Source organism: Plecotus auritus, assembly GCF_963455305.1.
Source record: "Plecotus auritus genome assembly, chromosome: 6".
Taxonomy (NCBI): domain Eukaryota; kingdom Metazoa; phylum Chordata; class Mammalia; order Chiroptera; family Vespertilionidae; genus Plecotus; species Plecotus auritus.
Genome location: NC_137773.1, coordinates 16,733,747 through 16,759,758, shown reverse-complemented (window position 1 = coordinate 16,759,758; position 26,012 = coordinate 16,733,747). Strand labels below are relative to the sequence as shown.

At 51.8% G+C, this 26,012-nt stretch overlaps 2 protein-coding genes across 4 annotated transcripts in view; one reads left to right on the top strand and one right to left on the bottom strand.

Annotated features, from left to right (window-relative positions):
* Positions 1 to 4,227: 4,227 nt before the first annotated feature.
* On the top strand, positions 4,228 to 15,960 carry NIPAL4 (NIPA like domain containing 4). Its single transcript, XM_080675826.1, has 6 exons — positions 4,228 to 4,288; positions 7,308 to 7,547; positions 10,308 to 10,364; positions 11,533 to 11,623; positions 12,331 to 12,491; positions 13,630 to 15,960. The coding sequence occupies exons 1-6, from the start codon at positions 4,243 to 4,245 to the stop codon at positions 14,256 to 14,258; spliced, it is 1,224 nt and encodes a 407-aa protein (XP_080531952.1). The 5' UTR covers positions 4,228 to 4,242; the 3' UTR covers positions 14,259 to 15,960.
* Positions 15,961 to 18,041: 2,081 nt separating this feature from the next.
* Positions 18,042 to 26,012, bottom strand: part of ADAM19 (ADAM metallopeptidase domain 19) — an 87,825-nt gene continuing 79,854 nt past the window's right edge. The window contains exons 20-23 of one of the 3 annotated variants that reach the window (XM_080675822.1): positions 25,381 to 25,465; positions 24,907 to 25,119; positions 22,135 to 22,290; positions 18,042 to 21,406 (exon numbers count right to left, since the gene is read on the bottom strand). In XM_080675822.1, the coding sequence (XP_080531948.1) occupies positions 21,353 to 21,406; positions 22,135 to 22,290; positions 24,907 to 25,119; positions 25,381 to 25,465 (508 nt within the window). In that variant the 3' untranslated portion in view covers positions 18,042 to 21,352. Of the gene's footprint in view, positions 21,407 to 22,134; positions 22,291 to 24,906; positions 25,120 to 25,380; positions 25,466 to 25,849; positions 25,983 to 26,012 lie in introns of those variants that run through there. The other 2 variants (XM_080675823.1, XM_080675824.1) reach the window with 2 other exon arrangements.

The window sequence follows — 26,012 nt, the reverse complement described above, 5'->3', positions numbered from 1 at the left end:
TCTCAGACATCAACGTTTAACATGGATTTATTGTTTTTAAAATCTCAGAGGGAAAACAGAGCCTAAGTTTGTTCTTCATCTTCAAGTTGACTCTTCCCACTTTAAAATCAGAGTCTTCCCTCTGTCCACAAAGTCCACTGTGCCTCTTTCCTCCCTGTTCCCACATACCAGATGCTATAGGTGCAGGGGACAAGTGTCACTACAGTGCCCCCGTCCACCACCCTGAGGTTGCTGCCTGAGCAGGGACTCAGGCAAGCGGGAGGCAAGGAACAAGGAAGAGACCACAGTAAGAGCTTTGAGGACCTGCTCAGATCCCAGTGTAGCCACTTTATTATCTGCCTGACCATGAACAAGTCACTAGACCTCCCAGAGCCTCACTGTCATCGCCTGCAAAACGAGGGTAACTTCCTGCGCCTCGTGAGACTAAGGACCAGAGGTTAATACATGTAAGCAACCTGCAGCACGGACGTTGTGCAGCAAGTCCTCGTTCATCTCAGTATCATTCTAACTAGTGCTGGTTTTCGATGAGATCTGAAGTTCCTTTCCATACACCAAGTGCACACCCACTCCAAGGCCGAGCAATGCTGCGCTTCCACATATATTCCCCGCAGAGAGCTCTGCCCTCCCTAGGAATTTGAAACGTCTTCCACCTGTAGGCAGATACTCCGATGAGGGAATCCCACAAATGCAGTGTGATCAGTCTGCTGGGTTTCATCTTGGCTCCACGGCTTAATTCCAGACAAGTTATTTAACCTCTTTCTCATCTCTGAAATCAGAATCCCAGCCACACCTCACTCCTAGGCTCATTGTGAAGAGTAAATAGGATCATGTGTGTGAAATCCTTAGCGCACTGGCTCATCCTTAAAAAGTGGCCAAAAATTAATAACTCTTCTTATTTGCCCCAAGTCAGCCCTTTCTGCCCAGAGCAAAAGCGTAGTTGGAGATAAAAGTGCTGGACTGGCATTCTTAAGTGCCACTGATTAGCAGGGTGTTGTGGGCCTGAACTTGTCCTCTCCGTGCCTCAGTTTCCCCATCTGCAAACCAGAGAGGTTGTATTAGTTGAGGGCTTCCAGCTCTAACTCTGAAGGAGGCTGAGGAAAAGTTGTATGTCTGGCCCGTGTGGTTTCTGGATGGGCCCAGTGTTCCCAGCCACCCCATGCCGAGCAGAACCAAGACGAGGTCTGGGAAGAAGGCTCTGGCCTCCTCAGCCAGTACCTTGGTTAAGAGAGCTGCTCTGGGAACTCACCAGCCCGGCTTGAAGTTCTGTTTCTACTGCTGGGTGTGACCTGGGAAAGGCACTTCACCTCCCTGAGCCTCAGTTCCTTCATCTGTAAAATGGGGCCTAAAATGGTACCCAGAGTAATGACCACATGAGCCAATGCCTTCAAAGTGCTTAGCACACAGAGGAAGAAGTCAGTCCTATACTAGTGTGTTCTTTTCATCGTTATTGGTGCCTATTGGTGTGGACCCCACTGCTGGGCAAGGTGCTTTTCTTAGAGCCAGTCTGAGTGCACGTGAGTCCATTCCAAACATTATTTCTATTGACAATAAAGCTCTTTATGAGGACAGTGGCCTCCTGGGGACCTGCCTCTGCATGTCAATCGTCCAGATTCGCATGATGCCAGGTCAGCCTGAAGATGATGGCAGCCATTCGTCCTTCCCTGCCTGCCCAGAAGACCAGCTCTGCGGGGCTGGGAAGGACTGTAAGCTCCTTCTTGCTCAGCCCTTTACCTGGGGTAGGAATGCAGGAGAAGTGACCTATCCGAGTCTCATGGCGTGTTCCTAGACCGAGGACCACAAGGCAGTCTGGTAGCATCAAAAAGAGGGTCTGTGCTGGATTCTTGGCTTCTGTGTTGGATTACAGGCTGAGTGCCCTCACTGGACCTCAGTTTCCTCATTTGAGAAATGAGACACTTACTAATAGAGCCTACTTCTCAGGGGTGTTGCAAAGACTACATGAACATATGTGTAACATATAGCCAGCCCTCTGTAAATAGCATTCATATTACTCATGTCTCTACTCTCTATCCCTCCTCCATAGCACACTGGAAACACACAGGGCATCGATTTTGGGGTTTCCTTTCAGCTGCAGAGTGGTCTGGGGTAGTAGAGTTGATGTGGGATTCCAGTCTGGAAACCTGACTGAAGCCCTCCTCTGCCTCTCTGGTGCTCTGGAACCTTCCACTAGTCACCTTCCCTCTCTGGCCCTCAGCTTCTTCCTCTATAACAACGCTGTCCAAGAGAAATACAATGTGAGCCACATATATAATTTTAAATTGTTTAGTAGAAGTCAAGAAAATTAATTTTAATAATATAGTTTTCTTAACCCATGTAGCCAAGATATCATTTCAGCAAGTCATCAATACTAAAAATATTAATTAGATATTTTGTTCTTTATTTTTCTTACTAAGTTTGAAATTTGGATGATTTTAGTTGTCACAAGGGGAGGGGCAGGGAGTGCAGCCGTGTGTCTACTGGCATCTAGAGGGCAGAGACCAGGATGCTGCTAACCACCCTCCATGCACAGGGCAGCCCCCCAACAAAGCAGAAACAGTGCCTGTTTTACACGTACAATCTAGCACAGTGCAGATCAGCCAATAGTCACATGGAGCTGGTGGCTACCATACTGGACACGATGGCTCGCTAATAGAAAACATGTAGTCATGCACTTAGAGAAGCCACGTTTTTAAGAATTGGGGTTTTGGTAAGTTTGTTTTTCTACTCATCCCCAAATTGTTGGCCAAATGAGATGTGGCTGGCTCCCAGGGCCTGGCTGGCTAAGGGCAGAGCCCCTCGGTCCCAGGCTGGTCAGACTCTTCCCAAAGCCACCCGCCCTCCCTGGGGGACTGAGCCTGGGACAAACAGTGCGCCCTGTTCTCTTCTGGGGAGACAACGCTGCAGGCCCTGCTACCTGCCTGACAGGGCTATTGTGGCTCCGGGAGAAAAGGGCTTTGTCGGGAAGCAGTGAGGAGCCTGCAGTTCAATGGGGCCCTTTATGCCCGCACTCCCAGGATGCACTGGATGGCAGCCCGGCGAGGCCCCGCCCCCTCCTAGAACAAGCAGGACCCTGGGCCCAGAGGGGGTGTGGAGGGCTCTCCAGTAGATCCCAGCTCCCTCCAGTTCAGCCCACTGCGCTGAAACAGGAAATTCGCCTAATCTGAAAGGCCCTGTCTCGAAGCACAGGATGAACTCAGGACTGCCCTTAGCTCTGGGAAAGGGGGCCCAGACCTGCACTCTGAGATGTAGTGGCTCCACCAGTCACAGACACATACAAAAATAAGTGTATTAACAGCACGTGGGCGTCTGTATCTCAGGATCTGGGCTGCACAATGCACTGTAACCTCAAGGGGCTCTCCCATGATTTAAAAGGCCAGGCCACAGGGACCCGCTCCACCTCTCTTGTCCTCTGTTTTTATTGTTACACAACAGTAACACAGTCTTTCCATCACCCTATTTTTTAAGCAGTGATTTAGATAATTGATCCCATTGTGTTTTTCCCCATAATACATAAGGTTCTCTGGGAACAGGGACCAAGTATGACTCATTTTGGCCTCCAGTCACTTCACTTCCTTCTTTCATTCAATTTACCAAGCTTCTATCATCATTCATTCCACATGTATACCGACTATTTACCGCGCATCCACTATGTGCCCAGCACTATCAGACCTACGTTGAATGAATGAGCAAGGCAGGGAGGTAGGAAGTCAGGAAGGCAGGCAGGAAGGAAAAAACGAGGGTCCTGGACCCCCTCCCCGTGGCCGGAGAGGGCCCCAACTGGCACCAGTGTCCCCTTCCACCCCCCATTTCCACCTTGGCCAGAAAACTGGCCTCTCTCCCGCCACCGTCCTGGGGCCCATCAACGCCGTCACTGGAGAGGGATCTGGGTGCCAGTCCCAGCTTCGGAGGGTGGTGGCGCCCGGGGACCCGCCCCCAGCCGCCTGCGCTGGGCGAGGGGCGGTGACTCCCTCTCGCTGAGCCCCGCAGCGTCCGCCCCCCAGAGGGCGTGCGCCCCTCTGCGGCAGCTCGAGTGCAAGGCGCGGGGGGTACCCCGGCCTTAGAGTTGCCCAAGACCCTGGGTGACTCCTCCCCAGGGACCCTCCCCTTCTGGGGCGCGTCATTCTCCCTACCCCTGGGGCCCGACCCGGGCGGCTTCTCGCACGCCCGGGACAAGTCTCAGCCACCTGCTCCGGAGCCCGGGCGCCCGGCGCCATCCGCGCGCGTCGGTGCGTGCGCCCAGGGCCCATGGAGCCGCCCGCCAGCAATGCCAGCTATGCCAGCTGCGAGAACGGTGGGTACAGGGCCAAGAAGGGGTGGGGGCGGGGTAGGGAGAACCCAGGGGACTGCGCGCCTTCCATTCTGCTCTCCTTTCCTTCACATCCTCTCCTGCCAGGGGCGCCCAAAACCGAGGGGTGATGTGTGTGGGGGTGGGGTGGGGGTGGGGGTGGGGAGGGAGGTCAGTACGAGTTGTCTCCCACCCAGTTCTCAGACCTACCTTGGGAAGGAGCTGGGGTTCTGGCTGACTTGCCCCATAACCTTGGGAGCTGGGTAGCTGAAGGGACAATGGGAGAAAGGGGGACAAATGGGGTAGGGAGGAGGGGGAAGCAGGCATTGATTGCAATAGGTCGATCTAGAGGTGTGGGATCCCAGGTTTCTTTTAATGTAATACTTGCTTCAGACTTTAGTAGCTACCCATGTCTGGCTGTCTCCCTGGAGCCCACTAAAGACAGGTGAGGGCACCCCCCAAACCCACACACACCTTTTAGAAAAAAGTGGGAAAGAACAAGCCATAAGGCAAGACCCTTGGCTTTACATTGACTTCTTACCATTTAACTCCTAACACAACCCTGGAAGACAGGTAGCTATGATTGCCTTACTGTCTAGAGACAGAGATTCCGCTGCTCTGGAAAGTCTGAAAACTCAGGGTAATACAGTGGGGAAGTGGAATATAGAACGAGGGCTCTTGGATTCTGAAACCCATACTCACACCACTGTGCTCAAATCGTTGTTGCCATGTCTCTGCTTTCTCACCGTTCTAAGCTGTGGGATACCCCTGTTGTTCTAACTTCTCTCTCCAGTGAAGCTTTCAAAGCCGGCCTGTTGGGTGTTGGCTGGCTCTGGTTTCCTGACCAACAAGGTAGTTCATTTTCAGCCTCTCCTTCCCCTGGGGAAGAACATGTTCCCCAGCCCTAGTGTATTCTGGAAGAGAAGCAGGAATGATGTGGCTCAACACCTGCTTGTCCGATGGCATCCTTCCCAGAACTGGATTTCCTTTGGCCCTCAGCCCTCTCTCTTTTTCTCTTTATCCCTATGGGAGAACTTGACTCAATGTAGGGTGCTGTGCCCCAGGGGGCTTCAGGCCTCTCCAAAACAGCCAAACCCACAGTGGGCGCTTTGGTTCCACCTGCAGGGGATGGCATGGGGATGGGCTTGTCCTTCCCCTTGGGAGTCGCCTTCCTTGGCCCACGTCCTCCCAGGCTCTGGCTCATTTCCTGAGCGCAGGGAACTCCCAGACTTGACTCTTGAGGAACAGGAGTGAGCAATCAGAACGAGTTTATTAGGGGCCGGGATGGCTTCTTGTCTCATCTTCTCTCGATTGTGACACTGATGTCAGAAAGATAGATCACCCACTGTAAAGGACACAGAGGTATACAAGTTAGTACTTCCCCTTCTCGGGCCTCAGTTTCCCCAGCTGAAAGAGGGCTAGACGGGTGCCTTCTAAGAGCTGTTCCAGCTCGTGCTTCTGTGCCAAGGAAGAAAGGTCAACATTGCCCTTGTTTAGTTCCACCGAGATGCCACTCTGGGGGCTGGGTATTCCAAAGCCAGAGATGCTTGACTTTGAATTATTGCAAGCTTGGTCCAGGCTTACATCCTTGACACAGGATACGGGTCTTTATGACACACAGTTAGAAAAAGACCTACCACCAGCGGTCACAAATTCAAAAGCCTACAAAGGCCGAGCACATAAAAAAATAACTGAAGGAAGCCTGGTATGGACTCTGGGGCATGGCAAAGAGCATGTCCTCTCTAGGGGGATAACAGTGCTCCGCGGCAGCCAATTGTTACAGTGGGAAGGTCTGCCCCATAAGGTAACCAAGAGCTGCATTTTCATGAGAAATCTCCTGATTTTTAAATGTTGGTAACAAATTCATATTTTAAAATAACCCTCAAGAGGCTGAATGAAACACCACCACCCCCTTGCTCCCTATTTTGAGGGATGGTGGTGGTTGAGAGCATGGGCTTTGGCAGGAGGTAGGTTTGGGGTCCAATTCTGGCTTCACCAGTTTCCAGCAATGTAGCCTTAGGCAGGTTGTGGAACTTATCAGGGTCCCAATTTCTCCAGCTAAAACCCTGGATATGATAACTGTGCCATTTTCATGATGGGAAGGTCCATGGAAAACCCTGGAGCAGAGGGCCACGTGAGCACTAGCAATGGAGGACCATTGGCTATGCTTTGTACTGTTCCTTGAACTTGGACAGCTTAGCTTTTTGACTAAGGGTCTGCCCCTCAGGCCCAAGTTTGTCCTGTTGTCCTCGGTGTTTGTGCCAGAAGGGCAAGCAGAGGGCTCTGGGGCATGAGGGCAGATTCAGACTCACAGACTCTAGGACTTAGAAAGCAAAATACAATCAGAATCTGAGAGAGACACTGGTCCCTCTGAGGCCTGAAAATAAGTCCCAGCCACTGGCCCCAAGCACGGGAGGTCTCAGAAGTAAGGCCTGGGAATGGTCAGTTATAACAAACTGAACGCTTATATTTCGTCATCCTCAGGCCTAAAAAGGACTATGGGCTCTCTAACCTCACTGCCTCGTGTTACCTGTCAGGGTCTCCATTGTGGCTGTTAGGGAGATGTAAGTGAGCAGGTCCTCGGAGGGAGAATCCCTGTGTGATCCTGAGCTGTTGGAGGCCCAGAGGCTGGGAGGGGATTCCTGTGGAGGTGGGAGGTTGGACTCAAGGAGAGGTCGGGGACCCCGCCTGTTGTTTGGGCATCAGAAGAGCTGAGTGGCTAGGTGCTGGAGTTCGGGAGTCCATCTGTGGTCGTAGGTGAGGTGCCTGACCTCTCAGGGCTTCCAAATCCGTGTCTGTGAAATGGGATTGAAAGACAGCACTTATGTGACAGGTGGTTGTAAGAATCTGATGAGTTCATGCAAGCCTGGCGTAAGCTCTAGTGAATGCTAACTGTTGTTTTTAGGTGGGGGGCCCAGGGTGCGGATGGAGTCCTGCCATGGTTGAAGCATGGGGTCTGAAAGGGTGGTTGATTCTAATATTTTTAAAGCATGCCAATGTCTCTCACCCTGATCTTCCCGCCTAGGTTCCCTGATCACCCTATACTGCTCCTCCCAGCAAGTCCTGTGCCAGATCGTCGGTGACCTCAACCCCCAGGCACCCAGCAATGTCACCTCTATCAGCTGGCATGAGAGGTTCACGAAGAACTACAGCTTTTATGTCGGCCTGGGTCTGGCCTTCCTGTCCAGCTTCCTCATCGGCAGCAGCGTCATCCTCAAGAAGAAAGGCCTCCTGCGTCTGGTGGCCTCGGGGGCCACGCGGGCTGGTAGGCTCCTGGGGCGGGGGGTGGGGGGAGGTAGAGATGGGGTGCTGGGCAGCTGAACCCTCAGACAGCCCTGTGAACCTCCCTTCACTGCAGCAGTTTGAAAGCCTGGCCTGGAAGGGCGCAAAAGGCTCACTGTCAACCCCACTGGGAATCCAGTCCAATATATCCTGACATCCTCATGATCAGTTAACTGGGGTGAAGAGAGGGAAGAGTCTCAGGGCCAAGAATCAGAAACCCCAGGTCTAGTCCCAGTTTTATTTCTTATCAGTTGTGTCATCATAGACAAGTCACAACTTCCCTACAAAATAAGACTACAAGTACCTCTGTCTGGAACAATGTCAGACACTACTGTGCCCTCACTTGCTAGCATATTGACCCCCTTTATGGCCTACACAAAATTGTGGAATCTCTGTCCACAGGGATGTGCTTGTTTGGAAAATAAGACGTGTACCCATGAAACATTTCTTTAGAAATGGCATCACGTGTACAAGAATGTCCTCATTTAATCATCATTCATTGTGTACCTGCTGTGGGCCAGGTGCCACGTTGGACATGGGACACAGTGCCCTGGGGCATTGAATCTGGTGGGAGAGACAGGCATGACAGTAGGCAGTTGTTCCATTGTGTGTTAAGTGCTGTCGTGGGAAAAATAGGATGCTATGGCAATATTTTGGAGGGGCATGTAAAACCTGGGCTTTGGGGGTTAGGGGAGGTTTTCTGGAAAAGCAATTCAGAAGCTGAGACCTAAATAATGAGGTGATAACAAGGTGAGCGGGGGGAAGGAGGATGTAGTGTTCTAGGCAGAAAGAACAGCATGTGCGAAGGCTCAGAGGTAAGAGAGCATGAGTGGTGTTAGAAACTGAATGTAGTTCAGGATGGCTGGAGCATGGCCAGGGAAGAGATGGTGTTGGGGTCAGATCATGACGGGTCGAGTAAACTGGGCTTCAAAATTTGAGTGTGATTGTAAGTGACTGAAATTTATGATGTGAGATGATTCCTGGTGGCTGGGTAGAGGATGAATTAGGGATAAGTTGGAAGACCAATTAGGGGAGAGAGATAACAGAACTTTGTCTGGGCCTGAGAGAGGGAAGTGGGCATGGAGACAAGTGGTGGAGTCCAGTTTTGGAGGTAGAACTTACTGGGTTTGATGTTGAAGGGGAAGGTAAGGACACGAGTCAAGGATGACACAGCTTTACGGTTTGAGCAACTGGGGAGATGAGGGTGCTGTTTTGAGAGATGAATAATGCAGGAGGAGCAGGTTTGTGGGAAGATGATGTGTTCAAGTTGGGACATGTTCAATTTAATTTTCTGCTATTTTAATATCTTCTGAGATTTCAAACCTTAGAGTAAAATGCTTTCAGAGCTGTTAACTTTTTTTGTGTGCATGTATGAGAGATTTTAACTCCTTTAGGAACCTAAAGACCTTCTTAGAAAAATGGGAATGTACAAAAAGTGACATGCAATTTTGGATCTTCACAGAACCATCTTTAACCCAGCCATTATCATCATCATTGCTAATATTATTGAGTATTGACTATGGACCAGGCTCTGTGCCCACCATGTGAGCAAAGCAGACACAATTCCATTTTAGTGGGAGAAATGCCAGAAAATAAATAGATCGGTTCACAGTATAGATGATACACATGAGGAAGAAGAGCTGGGTGAGATGATAGAAAGCCCCAAGGGAGAAAGGTCTCAGAGGCAGCATCACTCAGGCAGAGACCCTATAGAGTGGGTGTAGATTCAGGCAAATATCCTTAAGGAGACTATTCCGAACACAGAAAAGCATGTGCAAAGGTCTTAAGGCCGAGCTTGTCAGGTGTGATTCAGTGGTTTAGCCTTGAACTATGAACCAGGAGGTCACGCAGTTCGATTCCTGGTCAGGGCACATGCCCGGGTTGTGGGCTCTATCGCCAGTAGGGGGTGCGCAGGAGGCAGCCGATCAATGATTCTCTCTCATCATTGATGTTTCTGTCTCTCTCTCTCCCTTCCTCTCTGAAATATATATATATATATATATATATATATATATATATATATATATATGATATATATAAAAGACTCATCATTTTTGAAGAACTAAAATAGAGCCTGAGCGGTAAGAAGAGTGGCAGGGGATGCCTTGGGAGAGGTGAACTTGTTCATAGTTTTTATCCTAAGAGTATATTTGGAAGCCATTGGCCAGCTATAAGCTGAGAATGACTAAATCATAGACCACTGGATGCTATGAAAGGAATGGATTATAATGGAGTTGGGTGGTGGCCGTGGAGAGAACACATGTAAGATGCTTTTTGGAGACAGAATCAGCAGGATGGACTGGATGCAGAAGGTGGAAGGGTGGGAGGAGTCAAGGATTAAGCCTGGTTTCTGGCTTCAGCAACTAGGTACATGGAGGTGCCAGTTACTGAGTTTCATTTGGTGGGTGGATGGGGAGCATGTAAAATCAAGAGTTCCATTTAGGTCAGAGTCTGAGGTGCCTTCGAGAGATCCAAGAGATGTCAAATAAGCAACTGGATATACATCTGGGCTCAGAAGAAAGGATCGGGGCACATACAGGAAATAGGGACACTAGCACATAGTCAGTATTTAAAATTTGGGGAATGGGTGAACTCACTAGGAAAGGGCCCAGAAGCAAGCCCGGAGGACTAACCACAGCTTACACACATTGAACTTTAGAGATTGTGGAGCGAAGGCAGAGATAGAAACGGTGCCGGAGAAAGTGTGGCCAAGCTCTAACTTTGTGTCCCTTTCTTTCCACAGTGGACGGAGGCTATGGCTACCTGAAGGACTCAATGTGGTGGGCCGGATTTCTCACCAGTAAGTGGGGGCTTTGCTACTAATGACAGTGACCTGTTGATGGCAGAGGCAGAGATGAAAGGAAGGGTGGAGGGGACGTTTTTGTCTCTAGTGTGCAAAGTATGAATGTGAGGCCCAGGTTTTCAGGGGGAAGCCTGAGAGTCTTTGCAGGTAGAACATCTTACCTGCATCTCAGATCACTTTCTCAACCCCAAGTCAGTTTTTCATCCATGAAGCATCTGTTCCCAGAGAGGTTTGTACAGAGCTGGTCATGATAAAAGAGCAATTTCTCAGCTTCCCCTGAAATATAGGGAGATATCATTGTCTGTTGGCATCTCTTGGACTTCTCCGTGCAGAAGCTGGTGCTCCTGAGCCAGTTCCTCCATTCCACAGGCAATCTGTGGGTTGGTTCACTTAGAACAAGGCTGGTCTGCCACTTAAGGTTTGCCCAAATTTTCACATTCACACAGTTCCACCCACCCTCTATGGCTTTTAAGCCCTAATTCTTTCAGATGGAAAATTAGCCAGCTTTCCATTTATAATTCCCCACGTCGGGTTTTGATTCCAGTCCTAGCCAGAGCTATCGCATTTATCATTTGCTTTCAAAGGGCAGACCCAGGTCATTCTCTTCTAGCGGAGAGACAGAAGAGGCATGGCAGGAGTCTGCAAATGGGGGAGAACTGGGCCCTTTGAGGATGTCAGGCTTTCTAATCACCTGCCTCTCTGTTGTAAACCACCCACAGTTCATCTGGGAAAGATGGCTATGGACCAGTTGTTACCTGGAGAACTGATAACTGTAACTGTTTCTTTACTTGATAATTAACACTTTTTAGAACTTATCTTAAAGATACAGAGCAAATATTGGCAGTCCTTGAGACACACTTAACTATGCCTGGACTAGAAGCCAAGAGACCTCAACAATAAGATCATGTCTACCCACAACCATGTCATGTGACTTTGAACGCTGGGCCTAGCTTCCCCATCTTTAACATGGAAAGATTTGATCAGGATGACCTGGGCCTCGCCTTCTGATCAGATTCTCCAGGGAGAGAGCATAAGGATCAGGACTTTAAGGACTGCTAGTCTGGGATTCTGTGAATGGCCCCACACTGAATGAAGCCGTCTCCACCCAGATTCATTTGGGCTGGGGATGGGGCATTGGAGCCTCTTTTCTCCCTTCATTTCCTAGTGGCTGCTGGAGAAATCGCCAACTTCGGGGCCTACGCATTCGCTCCTGCGACCGTCATCACACCTCTGGGAGCGCTGAGTGTCCTCATCAGGTTATTGTCACCTCTCTTGCTTTCCCTGGCTCTTCCTATTTTCAGTTTGTTGAGGTCTGGAACTGCCAAGTGGAGTCAACTGCCACTTGCAATGAGGGACGTGGGTCGGTCCCAGCTCCCAGAGGAGGCATTATGCTGTTCAGAGCTCTGGCTCCTGGAATTGCTTGCTGCCAGTGGCTCTGGCATCTCCTCATCTCAACGGGCAATGGAGGGGCAGGCCAAGTCCAAACCCATGGGAAGGGTTTCCAACAGCCCAAAGGTCTCACAGCAGCGGTTTTCAACCTGTGGGTCGCGACTCACAGGTTGAGAACCGCTAGCAGGGTCGCCTAAGACCATCGGAAAACACAGATATTTACATTACAGTTCATTAACAGTAGCAAAATTACAGTTATGAAGTAGCAACGAAAATACTTTTATGGTTGGGGGGTCACCACAACATGAGGAACTGTATTAAAGGGTCGCGGCATTAGAAAGGTTGAGAACCACTGCTCTAGAGTGAAAGGAACTCCCATGCATGTCCGCAGTCCCAACAGCACACACCGTAACCCTCAATCAGTGAGGGCTTTGGGGGAGTCTCGAAAAGCTCCCCTGTGAGAGAGGAGTGCGTCCTCTGTTGTTCTCAGGGACCACTTGCTCAGACCCCGTTTCTCTCCTGGGTGCTGCACAGGCCTGGCTGCCTCATGGCTTCCTCCCATTCCCACCCGCAGTGCCATCCTTTCCTCCTATTTCCTGGGAGAGAGTCTGAACCTGCTGGGGAAGCTGGGCTGTGTGATCTGTGTGACTGGCAGCACGGTGATGGTGATCCATGCCCCCGAGGAGGAGAAGGTCACCACTGTCGTTGAGATGGCTGCCAAGATGAAAGACACAGGTAGGCTCCAGGCCCCCCACCTACCCCGCAGCCCCTCTCCCTCCACCCCTGAGCAGGAAAGCCCTGGGGGATGAACCAAGTGGAAGGGCTGACTGGGTTGGGAGCATCTCAGGTGCTGCCACCTGGAGGCGAAGGCAAGCTAAAGAAAGTTGGCGGCTGGTGCTAAGGCCAGCTTATTGGTTTCCCAGCTTGATATATACCCACCCCATTTATTCAGTGTTTAGTGTGTGCCAGGCACTGTGCTGAATGCTTTATCTGCATTATCCAGGGGTGGGGAACGTCCAGCCCGTGGGCCATGTAAGGCCCATGAAATCATTTGGTCTGGCCCTGCCTAAGCATTAGGGGTGAGTTAATGAAATGTTTGACCAAATAGAGCAGGCTAATTTTTAAGTGGATACTTTTGTATGGCCTGAGAATGATGTTATAAATATCCAAATGGCCCTTGGCAGAAAAAAGGTTCCCCACCCCGGCATTGTCTTTGTCAGTTGTGGCTGCTATAACAGAATGCCATAGACTGGCTGGCTTATAAACAACAGCAATTATTTCCCATGGTTCTGGACGCTGGAAAGTCCATGATCAAGGTGCTGGCAGACTGGGTGTCTGGCAAAAGCTGACTTCCGGATTCATAGATAACCATCTTCCTTCCCACTGTGTCCCATGGGCAGAGGAGTGGAGGGAGTTCTCTGAGGTTCTTTAATAAGGATACTAATCCCATTCATGAGGGCTCCATCCTCATGACCAATCACCTCCCAAAGGCCCCACCTCCAAATACCAACACTTTGGGGATTATGTTTCAACATATGAATTTGGGGAAACACATTCTGTCTTACAGCATACATTATCTCATTTAATCCTATGAGAAAAGCTCTCTGTGGAAGGTCTTTTTTTAATGTTTATTGTTAAAAGTATTACATAGGTCCTCCTCTCCCCATTAACCTCTTCCAGCTCGCTCCCATCCCCCCCTCCGCCCACCCTCACCACCCCATTGTCTATGTCCACGGGTTATGCATAGATGCATACAAGTTCATTGGTTGATCTCTTCCCACCCACCCTCCCCAGGAAGGTCTTATTATTAGTCTTAGTTTACAAATGAGGAAACCAAGGCCTTGGGGTTTCTCTGTCCCCCTCTCCTCTGAAGGGTACATCGTGTTTGCTGTGCTGCTGCTGGTCTTCTGCCTCATCCTCATCTTTGTCGTCGCCCCACGTTACGGACAAAGGAACATCCTCGTCTACATTGTCATCTGCTCTGTGATCGGGGCCTTCTCGGTGTCTGCCGTCAAGGGTCTGGGCATCACCATCAAGAACTTCTTCCAGGGGTTGCCAGTCGTGCGGCACCCCCTCCCCTATATCCTGTCCCTCATCCTCGCCCTTTCGCTCAGCACTCAGGTCAACTTCCTCAACAGGGCGCTGGATATCTTCAATACCTCCCTGGTGTTCCCCATCTACTACGTGTTCTTCACCACCATCGTGGTCACCTCCTCCATCATCCTCTTCAAGGAGTGGCACAGCATGTCCGCCGTGGACATCGTGGGCACCCTCTCGGGCTTCGTCACCATCATCCTGGGTGTGTTCATGCTTCATGCTTTCAGAGACCTGGACATGAGCCAGACACGCTTGCCCCACATGCACAAAACCCCCACCCCAGCCCCTGCCCCCGAGCCCACTGTCATTAGACTCGAAGACAAGAATGTCCTCGTGGACAATATAGAACTCTCCAGGACCCCCTCGCCAGAAGAGAAACCTAAAGTATTTATCGTCCATTCTTAAAGCTCAGGGGTCCCAAGTGAGGATGAGCCCCGTGGTACAGCCTGACTTCTCCGTGTGGGAAGTTATTTTCAGCACAGCTGTTACCGACGGGCTCTCTTTTCTGAGATGTTCATTTATACCTCATCACTGTTTCCAGAAGGAAAACCCATACCCACTGAGTGGTGGGGACAGAACTTCCTGGGATCACAGCCTCAGTGACCAAACGCCCTGCTTATACTGTTGCCAGCAGGACTCCTGGACCTCCCTTCCCACGTGTTTCCTGGGTGCCATCTGTATGTGGGTGGGAAGAAGACAGAATCTGACCTGTTGAATGTAGCACAGTCTAAGGACTTCCCTGAGATGTTGGTCATCAGGAAATCCTCAGCACCATTCTCCTGAGACTGACTCGCCATTCCTCAGCCCAAAGACAAGGCTCAAGGCGATCGCCATGCCTCCCTGTCCAGAGACACAGCTAAGGAAAAATGTCTTGCTGCTTTCGCCACTTCCTCTTTCTTTGGAGACAGAACTAAGACCTCAACTGACCTTCTTACTGTGAAAGTCACCTGGTGTCTCAGGGAAACATTTCCACCAGCCCCACTCCCCAAGTACTCCAGTCCAGAGGTCAGCATCTTCGTTCCCATGGCCTCCTCCCCCATGCCTGCCCCTTTCCTCTCTCATTACATCTTAAGGAGTCCATCACTGAGATGTTCAGTCAGTTATCTCAGAACTCAAAGCAAAGCGACAACCACCACAACAAAAGATGCTTCACAGCCAAGCTCTGCTGGCCAAACCCAGTGTGTCCTTCTGCCCCAGAGAACAGCAATTGCACTGCTCTTAAACGTGCCCTGTCGAGCTATTGGCAGATGCACTTTTCTTTTCACCGAGGAATGAAACAAAATATTTGGAAGATGGGGAGAGTGAAGAGCAAAGTCAGGATTTGGCAGGAAGCAGCCACTGGCTCCATGGAAACCAGGAGCTAACTTTTGTGTTTACTTTGGTGCCCAACCAACTCCCCAGGCAGAGAGGGCTCTGGGTAATTTCTGGGCTCCAGCCTTAGAGGCTTGGCCATTGGGACCAGCTTTGAACTTCAGTGACCAAGTGGAGTGTAGGCTTGGCACGGGAGCATCTGGCTGTTGACCAGATTGCCACCAAGCCCCCAGTTGCCCTGATGAGCTGCCCACCTGGGAAGCAGCATGTCATGATGCTCCAATACCACCTGCTTTGGGGACTGCTGTTGGTCCCCTCACACTTGGCCAGAGACATTCACAAAACAGGAGCAGCTGGAGAGAGAGATACTTGATATCCTTCCCTTCAAGTCTGCTTTCCAGCTGCAGGAGAGTGCGAGTTGCTACAAGGACTACTGAATGGAGCCAAGTATCTGGAAAGAGGGAGGAGTTGACCCTCAGTCCCTGAGCTGGGGCAGCACCTCCCCTGAGAGCTCCCTGCTGTGCCCTGTGTTTACATACCTCCCTCCCCTCCCCCCTCTGGTGCAGCCAAGCCCAGGCCAGTCTCTTGCTGGCCTTGGAGCTCCCAAGGTGCAGCTGGCCAACAGGCTGGCTTCCTGCACCTCCAGCCTCAAATCCCCAGTTGTTAAGGAATGTGGATTTCTGTCTGTAACTAAAATCAATGCAACATGTTCGATCTTGGGAATAGCAGTAATCTGAGGGCCCTGAGAGTGTGGTCTGCAGGGTCATGAATAAAGACCTTCAGGTGTGTTTACTTTAGACTTGCGTCTTAGCCTTCCTTGGACACGGAACAATTAATTACCCTGGTCCCTCTAGTGCTGGGAAGCCAGTCCCCGATCTCTGGAGGGTTGTGGCTTCCAAGGAAGTTCCTACAGCGGAAGGCTGATTAGGGAACAGAGTCAGAAGATGCCCGAGCCCTTACAGCATGCTAAGAGCTTCACGTAAATTCTCTCTTTATGTCCTCCCAAATCCTCAAGGCAGATATATATATTTTTTAATATATTTTATTGATATTTTACAGAGAGGAAGGGAGAGGGATAGAGAGCTAGAAACATGGATGAGAGAGAAACATCCATCAGCTGCCTCCTGCACACCTCCCACTGGGGATGTGCCCGCAACCAAGGTACATGCCCTTGACCCGAATTGAACCCGGGACCCTTCAGTCCGCAGGCCGATGCTCTCTCCACTGAGCCAAACCGGTTTCGGCAAGGCAGATATTTTTTTATCCTCATCTTATATATGAAGAAAGGTTCTCAGTCAGAGGTTAAGAAACTGCCCAAGGCCACACAGCCAGGAAGAGTCCACGTTGATATCTGGCTCCAAGTCTGCAGTCTTAACCCCCAGGCACAGTGTGATATTACTCTGCTCATGTCTTCTGTGATCTGTGCTGTCACCGCCTCAGAGTACAGAGCGAACACCAAGGCCCGGATGGTTGTCCTAAGCCAGTGGTGGGCAAACTCATTAGTCAACAGAGCCAAATATCAACAGTACAACAATTGAAATTTCTTTTGAGAGCCAAATTTTTTAAACCTAAACTATATAGGTAGATACCTTGTCATTAACTTAATTAGGGTACTCCTTCATCGCACTGTACGTGCACACCCGCACGTGGTATTTTGTGGAAGAGCCACACTCAAGGGGCCAAAGAGCCGCATGTGGCTCAAGAGCCGCGGTTTGCCGACCACTCTCCTAAGCACATAGCTGGGACTCATAAAAACCTTTATTGAATGAAGGAAAAATACCATCCCAAATAGTCCTCCTTGGCCCCAACTCTCTTGGGGACCAGCTCTCAACCCAGAGTAAGTTCTAATCGAACCCCATGCTCAGCTCTGACACAGATGTCATCTCTGAGCACTTAGCTGGGCCAGCCCCAGCTGGGCGGGCTCCCGCAGGGCACTTTGCTAATGAGCACGGCATTCCCGCATTCCCGAGGCGGGAGTTATCCCCACCTGCATTAAAAGGAGACTCGGGGCTCTGGAACGTACCCCCTCTCACACATCTAGCAAGCAGCAGAGGCGGAATCTGAACCCAGGTCTGGGCAGCCAGGCTCCGTGTCTGAACAGTGGTTGGCTTCGATGATGCTGTTAGGCAGGCAGGGCTGTTTGGTGGGGGCTTTCCTGAGCAGGCACTTTAGTAGGCAGGGCCCTTGTGTTTGACGTCTTTGATGTCCTTAGGCAAACTCATCACTAGAAAAGTAGGATCAGAATCAAGGACCCTCCCAGGGCTGCTGTGAAGAATAAATGAGGCGAAGTAGCACTCGGAGCCCAGCTGGGTAAGTACTCAGTAAATGCTTCCTGCTATCACGGTTATGCGGATCCTGTCTGTCTTGAGAGAGCCTCAAACTTGAAGTGGGTCCAATGAGGGAATGAGGGTGGGACCCTTTCGTGGTTTGGGAAGCATTAATGGATGAGCTCTGGAGTCTGAAAGCACCCCCCACCCCCCACCCCCAGCCCCATGTGCCCACCCAGCCCAATAGACAGGGGCAAGTCCTCTCTCTTTGACTCTTCTGAAGTTTAGAATCCCTAGCAATTAAGATGAGAACAGAGGGTCTCAGCTGCCTCCTAAACTCATACCAGGAAACCCCAGGATCATTCATACCTTTCCTGACCCAGAACCTAATTGAACTAGACCAGCCTATATCCAAGTGCAGACTAACAGCCCCTTCGACTGGTCTGGGGCAGCCCAAGGCTTGTGTACAGCTCCAACTTCTCCCATTAAGGCTGCGGGCTGTGGTCTCTGTGGGCACTCTCCTGAGGAGTCCTCCGGCAACAGATCCTCTCCAGGCTGAGCAGTAGGACATTCAAACAAACAAGGAATAGCCAAACCAGACATTTCAAATGACAATTTAGTTTAATTAAATACAAACACGGGAAAAAGGCACCATGGCCCATTCAAGTATTTTGCATAGATGTACAAATACTGTAAACAATTACTAGGTGGACGAGAGAGAAGATGATCTGTTTCCTATGAACAATCTCCCATATAAAAGAAAATTCACATTGCCCTGGATCTCAGACACACACACACACGCACACGTAGTGGATGGTGTGAGAGGATGCGGGGAAGGGGAGCTTTGGGGGCGCCTGGCTTAGATTCTGCAGAACCCCTCTTAGCACCTTTCTAGTCGGCATACCCGTGGCTTCCTGGGGTGTCCAGCAGAGCTACTATACACGCAGTTCACACAGTCACTGACTGCAGAACTGGTCCCCAATTTAAATATACAAGTCTGCCATCCCCTCTGCCAAATACGAATTTGGACATGGGTAAGGGGAGGCTGTATTCAAAAAGATTATGCCAAGAGGCAGCAAGGGCAGTGGGGCCAGGGGCTACTGCAATCCGGCGAGACCTGTAAGCGTCTCAGAGCTGGGGCAGAAAGGGCTCTTCTTTTACAGGGAGAAGTAAACAAGGCCAAAGAGAACCCAGGCCGGCAGGTAGTTCCCACCTGGAGCCCCATGCCTGGCCTGACGCTCCCACCGAGAGAGGCAGGGAGCCAGGCGCTGTCTCCCTGAGGTCCCCTGAGGTTTACATTTCAGAGATGGCTCCCAGGCTTGTAAGGAAAACATTTCCAAGGTTGTAAAACTGGCAGAAGGCTAAATTAGCTTTAAAAAAGATTTATGCACAGCTCCATCTGAACAAAGCGCTGGTTAACTCAGTCCACGAAACCTTAGCTATGCTCCTCTCCTCCCCATGGGACTCTGAACCTGGACCCATCCTCAGCCCAACATACAGCTCCTCCCCCAAAAGGCTGAGCACAAGATGGTCCCTGAATACACCTCTTTCACTCCTCCCTGTGAAAGCAAAGGCCTCTCTTCTGGAGCTCTGGGAGGCGGGCAGCCCTGGCGGCAGCTTGCCTGAGCATTCTCCTGCTGAAATACTCCCTTTCCCAGTCTTGCAGTGATCCTTTCAAACACAGCCCCTCCTTCCTTGAGTCCGGATTTGTCTTTGCAGCACATGGGCACAGGCGGGGAAGGGGGCACAGCATGGCCGGTTCTGCTCCTGGGCAGCCACCGTGGCCTGCCAGAGTGGCGACTCCTGGCCCCACAAACAGAGCCCAGAGTGAAACAGCCAATAGAACCGGCTGCCAAAAATCTATCAAATTTAAAAAATCCTACCATCTTCCAGTTCACAGTACAATTTTATGGGATGGAGGTGGTAATAATGGAAAACAAAAACAAAACAAAACAAAAACAAGAAAGCAACAACCCAGATCTCTTTGGGTTATGGTTCCAGGGAGAGTGGACTTCAGGTTCAAAAGGCTCAAGCAGCCACAGGGCTGTGGCATTTCCCCTGCAGGGCCATCTGCCCCCTGACATGAGGGAGAAAAGCTGGACACGCCACAGGAGAATCTGTGAGCCAAGGGGTGGCTTTGAGGGTGATTTTTTTTTTTTTTTTGCAGGGGGTTGTTCTTTACATTTCTGGGACCCAGCATTGAGGCCTGGACGTTTGCAGTACCACACTTCAATGACAGGCTGCCCCCCGACTTAACTGACAGCAAGGAAGGCAGAAATTGGCTATGGGGGGGCCACCAGGGCCCATGTCAGGGAGACGGGGTGTGAACATCATGACTACCTGAGGGAAGAGACCCCATTTCCCTGAGACCTTCTAAACCCACCGATGTGTGTCCCCAGGTGCAGATCCCCAACCTCCCACTTGCCTACAAACCCAATCTATTGAGCACCTGTTGTGTGCAGAGAACTGTAAGGGGTCGGGGGTGAGAGCTCAAGTCTCTTCCGTGCACTGAGGTTTCCAAAAGCACCTTCCTGGGGGTGGCAGTCCCAGAGAACATTCCAGCAACAAGTGGTCTGACCATACAGAGCACCACACAGCCCTCCCTCCCTGCTCCGGGGAGGGCAGGACCCTCTGAGCGGCGTCGGAGGCTGCTCTGAGTTCTCTCTGTGAGGGCAGGTAAGGCAGTGACCAGAGAGAACGCAAGGAAGTAGAGCCTAAACAGCCGAGTTGGCGCCAGCTCAGACACTCTTCCTTCGAGACGGCCGATTGCTGCTTCTTAGGGACCTCTAGAGAGAGGGCTGCTCTGTCGAGGGCCGTGACCAGACCTAGGCACAGACTGGGGTTCCTCGGACGTCTGCTCCCTAGGTCACTGCACCTGCTGCCGTCCCTGCCCCTAGGGACCTTGCTTAGGTTTAGGTCAGGGAGTAAGGGGGAGACACTCACCCTGCTGAGGTCACAAAACATAATGGAAAATGAAGCCACGCCCCCACAGCCAGGGCCCGAGTCCGCTTTGGTCAACACCCGTGAGAACCGATGGAGCGAACCCTCAGGCAGGACACAAGCACCAGGTTCCCAGGAAGTCAGGACTGCTGTGGTCCACTCCCCGCAGCACCTCACACGGGGCGGGTCCAAGCGGGGAAAAGCGTGGGGCACTTAGAAAGTGCAGAAGACAATGGCAATCAAGAATGACCATGAGTCCGGAGTCGAAACCTTTGGCATTACGGCTCAGGGGAGGCCTGGTGCTCCCCCTGCTGTCGACATTGCCTACAACTAGTACCTGTCTGAGTCAGAGAGACCCGAGAAATAAGGGGATGTGGGATGTGGGAGGACAGAGGAGGGAACTAGACTTGTTCCCGTGTGGATGCCGAGCCAGAAGCTGTGACGCCCACCAAGTCCGGGCAGGGACACAGCGGCGGCTGGTTTGGCCCTCAGTCTCAGAGCTACGAAGGATGGGTAAGTGCCCAGCCTCCGTCCAGCCGGGGACCTTCAAGAAGACAAGCACTGGGAAGCTCCCTTGCATACCTTCCACCACGGGACGAGGATGGACGGCTCCTCCATGCTAAGTCCTGACCTGAAGGGCTCAGGGGACTTTTCCCAGCCGAGCTCCTCGGCGCAGACAGCCCGGGCCTGGGCACCTCTGCGGTGAGGGGCCAGCTGAAGGGAGGTTGGAGAAGCTGCCATTCATCCTCTCCCGTGTGCCCTCCCCCGTCCCCCGGGGCTGTATATTGCACAAAACAACACTTGGATGCCGTTGGATGATGGGGACTCTGGGCCTCTGAGGAGGCTGGGGAGGCAATGAGTCAAGAAGGAGATTTTCGGAGATGCGGTGGTCTGGGAGGAGGGGCTCGGAGGCGGCCAGGCGGCTTTTTCCAGACTGTGGTGTTCAGAGTCCCAGGAAAGGGAGCAGCCCCTTAGGCAGGTCTAGATTCTTGAGTTAGTCATCCACCCAGCCCTCTGCGCTGTGTAGTCAGGAAACTGTGGAAAGAGAGGGAGTGGGGGGGAGACAGGCATCAGCTACCTGCGACTGGTGGTGTCCTCTGGGGTGTGGACAGGTCAGACGCATGACAGAGAAATGGTTTCCCATGACATAACTCCGCATGGTGGATCCCCACCCCGAGCTGACAAGCCATCTCCCTTCCTCCCCGCAAAGCTGGAGCTCAGTCCACAGATTTCCCAGGGCCCCCTGGGAACACAGGGAGACAGCCAGCTTCCTCCCCTCCCCTGTGCTCCGACTCCCAGGCCTGGCAGCCGGAGAGCAGGTCAGCCCGGGGAAGGGGGAGGAGGAGTCACTGTGCACATCCTACCAGAGGCCGGCAGTCTGCATCCGTGAACTGCCTTGGCCTTCATGGCAGCCTGGGGGGAGGGGGGGTGCTGTTTCTTGTTGCCTCTTTCCAGGAAAGGAAACAGGCTCAGGAGGGTGGCTTGCTCAGGGCCACCCAGCCAGTCGGGTGCAGATCCAGGTGTGGAGCCATCAGAGCTCAGGCTCCTAAGCATCACTTTCCACATGAGACAAAAAGACCCCTAGCCCCTACTTAAGGGACAGTCACACAGGCACCGAGAAACACTAAGCTTTTGTCCTTGGCTTTGGTTCAGAAGCTCAGCCCTCCAACAGGAAGCGTGAACTCAGTGTGTTTTCTCAATCACAGTCTTGGCCCCGGGATCCTCTGGCTTCAGCTTGACCTTGAGGGCTTCTTCAGACTCACCTTTGGGGCAGGTGCTAACAGAGGCCAGGACTGCTGAGGGCGGCCTGCGGCGGTGGGTGGCAGGATGGCGGCACCGCCGGGCCTGGAGACGTTCTTGCGGCCTGGCACGGGGTTTGCCGGGAGCGCCTTCTGAGGTGGCCGAGGCCTGGAGATATCCTGGGGAGAAAGCCACAAGCCTCACTCACAGCCTGGAGGGGCCTGTTCAAAAGGGTTTCCCATTATACCGGAGCAGGCAGGTGAGAAAGGGGACATGCTCTCCTATACGGTGCCAGGTGAAAAGAAGCTGTGTGCATCTGTGTGTTAACGCTCAGGAAAAAGCCTTGGAGAGCAAGTCGGCAGCACCTATGAACACGAGAAAGAACCATTCTCCTATTGAGCCCTCCCACTTCGTAGGACTCAGGTTAGAGAACTACCTGCACAGATACACAAAAGTGAAATGACAAGGACGGTCCTTGCAGCACTGTTTGTCACAGCCAAAGAAACTATAAATGACCATAATTTCCATCGGGAGACAAATGACTGCATTTATACAGTGACTAGGAGGCAGCATTTAAAAGGAATGAAGTCGGCTGATATGTGCTAATGTGGAAAGATGACCAAGAGTCACTGGGAGCTGACCTACTAGTATAAGCGGCAGAGGCGAGTTCACGTAAAATCTGCCACCACGGCCTCTCACCCGTCCCTGGGGTAAATACAACTGTACGGAAGAAAGTCAGGAAGGACACAGACCACACTGATAACTGAGATTAGGGATGGGGTGTGAGCTGAGGGTGTTCAACCAGGAGAACATGTACTTTTTTTCCGCAAGACCATGTATGTGCATCATTTGTGCAAATAAAAATAAAGTGGGAAAATGACTGGTTAGCTATGAGGGGCACAATGAACAGGAATTCTTTCCTCTCTGCTTTTATGTTACCTTCATGTTTTATCTCCTTCTCCATGAGGCCGTCCCAGACCATCTTACTTAAAATTAACACCTCGCCCCTGGTGCCCCACCCCTCCAGCTCAGTGCCTTGGGGTGAGGCTGACACCATCTTTATTCAACAAGCCTCCAGTGTGGGGGTCACAGGGACAGCTGTCTCATCAGACTGCTCCCTCCGTCTCTCCTCCCACACCTCTGTACTCCCTTCACACCCTGTCGCTTGCCCTGCTTTCTCCCTTCTTGCTCCCCTTCTCTCCTGCACCCCCTCTGTTATGGGCTAAACTGTGCCCCTCCAAATCCATATGTTGCAGCCTTAACCCCCAGTACCTCAGAATGGAACTGTCTTTGGAGAGAGGGCCTTTAAAGGGGTGATTAAGTTAAAAATGAGGCCCTAATTCAATCCCCCTGGTGTCCTCGGCAGAGGCCATCAGACAAAGGGATACATGGGGCACACATGCATGAAGGAAGGACGTATGAGGACGTGGGAGAAGCCAAGGAGAGAGGCCTCAGATGAAACCAAATCTACTGACACCTTGATCATGGACTTGTAGCATCTATACCAGCTGTGGGCAAACTACGCCCGCGGGCCGGATCCGGCTGTTCTATCCGGTTCTCTTGCTCTCCCCTCCGCTCCTTTAGTTTGAATTTATATTAGTTCACACAAACACTCCATCCATGCTTTTGTTCCGGCCCTCCGGTCCAGTTTAAGAACCCATTGTGGCCCTCGAGTCAAAAAGTTTGCCCACCCCTGCTCTAGAGTCTAGAGAAAACAGATTTCTGTTGTTTAGGCCACTGGCCTGTGATGTTTGCTATGGCTGCCCAAGCAGATTAATGAGCTCTCATCTTGCCCCCCCTCCTCCGCCAGTCTTTCCCCTGCCTCCCTGTCCACACAGCTTCTCCCATCCACCCCGCCCCCACCCCAGTTTCAGCTTATCAGAGAACCAAACCTGGTGTTCTGATCTCTGCCAAACGGTGACACTGCCTGTGTCCCAGGGGCCCCCAGAGACCTGGTGCCAACAGCAGTCCCAGGTTCAGAGACAGGCTGGGCCGCTGTGACGCCCTCTGGACTGTGCCCAAGAAAAGCAGTCCCAAGAGGAAAATAAGCAAATCCCCCGCTCCACGGTGGGGTCACACCCAAAATACAGTTTGGCTCGGGAAGGCCGGCCGCCGCCCTGGAAACATCTGGGTCTGCCTGCGCGAACTTCTGCCAGGAGGTACAGTTGCAGCCTCAGAGCACAGGCGCCGGGTAAACAGGCAGCCGGGCGGGGCTGCTCGGCTTCCGAAGGGCACCCCTGGGAGTACAGCCCAGGCCCACCACCCCCCACAGGCCCCCATGAGCCAGGCATCATGGCACACCCCTCCTCAGGCTTCCTGCCTAGTGGACGGCACCCATCGGTACAATTTGGTGGGCTAATTACAAAGATGAGGGAAGTCTGGGGCTGCCCCATTCAGGCTTCCGGGGTCAGAGGAGGCTTCTTGGGAGAGGTGGCATCTGAGGGGAGACCTGAGGATGAAGAGGAGCTGGGCATTCAGCAGAGGAAACAGCCTTTGCAAAGACCTAGAGAAGGGAAGACGGCCGCGGGGAACTGGGAGACGTTACTTTGGTGTGGAAGATGGGTGGGTAGTGACTTGTCATAAAACAGGCCACCCAGGGAGGAAATCCCCTGTAGGTCAGGGGCTGCCTGGGAGCACATTTCCCCAGACTCTTCACTCTTACCCTGTCGTTATCAGAACGCAGAAAACGCAGTCAGCTCAGACTTCGTGAGCTCCCCCTTCCCAGCCTCAGTCACGCTCCATGGCCAGTGGCCTTAAAAGCAATGTCCCCAGCTTTTTGCTGAGCATCCACTTACCTGCGAGAGGATGCAATTTGGTGCGGGGGGCATTGGCCGGCTTGGGGGAGGCCTCCGGGCTGACTCCTTCCGCTCTACTTGGGGTCCAGCCCCAGGGGGGTTCCTAGGAGTCCTGAGGAGATGTGCTGGCAATGGCACAGGTGGGGAGTTGCCCTGCAGATAGTCCGGAGGGGGCACAGGAGGCTTCCGTGGGGGTTCAGGGGTGTTGATCACCTATATGCATAAGACAAGGAATGTCTAAGACAAAGGAACTCTCAATGCACTTAAAAACTCAGGGGTACCCTTGTGAGACCAAAGGCTGAGGGAGAACTGGGTGACTTCTTAATTCCCGGCGATCCCAGAAGCCAGATGCAACCTTTCAAGTCACTAGGGGTTTTTATTATCTATTTCACAAACCACAGAGGCTATTAGGAAAACCCAGTAGGGTCCTGATGATAAGAAAAAGTAGCAAAGTTCAAGGTGCAAAGTCCTTACCTTTCGCTTGCCCTGGGGGGTCTGCAACTTGAATGTTGGGTTGGCATGTCCAGTTCCACTGTTCTGAGACACCCTGAAGGGACAACTAGTAACAAGGATTGGGGGAAGAAGAAATGGGGGTGATCTTCGAGGGTCAGTGCCTGAGTTCCCTCTCACCTGAGCACGGCCAGTAAACAGCTAAATCCTCCCCAAATTCTGCTCTGGAGGAAATAAGATTGGTCCCCCTGAACCCCAGCTCCCTAGGTATAAAGACATGTGGCCAATGGAGAATTCCCAGGGAATAAGAGTTGGCCTTATTCAAACCACAGTTTTCCTCAGCACCTTCTCTTTACCCATTTAAGACCTTTCTCCTCCAAGGAGACTCAAGGATGTCATCAACCATCAACTAATCCCCCTTAAGGCATCGATTCAGAAGGACCAGGGCTTTAAAATCCCCTGCAGGACAGTGTAATATAATACAGGACTCAGAGACTAGACATCTTCAATATCCCAAGGGATGAATTGCTTAAAAAAAACTTAGTGTTTGTCTTGAGTTGATGCCCAGCCCCCGCTGTGAGTGTCCTGGGCTAGCCATTCTTTCTCTGTTGCCTCAGTTTCCTGCTCTTTAAAATGGGAAACAAATCAATTAGATA

What these genes read in the sequence shown, in the direction of transcription:
- NIPAL4 (XM_080675826.1), top strand. Translation starts at nt 4,243, where the DNA reads ATGGAGCCGCCCGCCAGCAATGCCAGCTATGCCAGCTGCGAGAACG. An exon ending in CTATGCCAGCTGCGAGAACG is followed by an intron (nt 4,289 to 7,307) that starts GTGGGTACAGGG and finishes CTTCCCGCCTAG; the next exon opens with GTTCCCTGATCACCCTATAC. An exon ending in GCGCTGAGTGTCCTCATCAG is followed by an intron (nt 11,624 to 12,330) that starts GTTATTGTCACC and finishes TCCCACCCGCAG; the next exon opens with TGCCATCCTTTCCTCCTATT.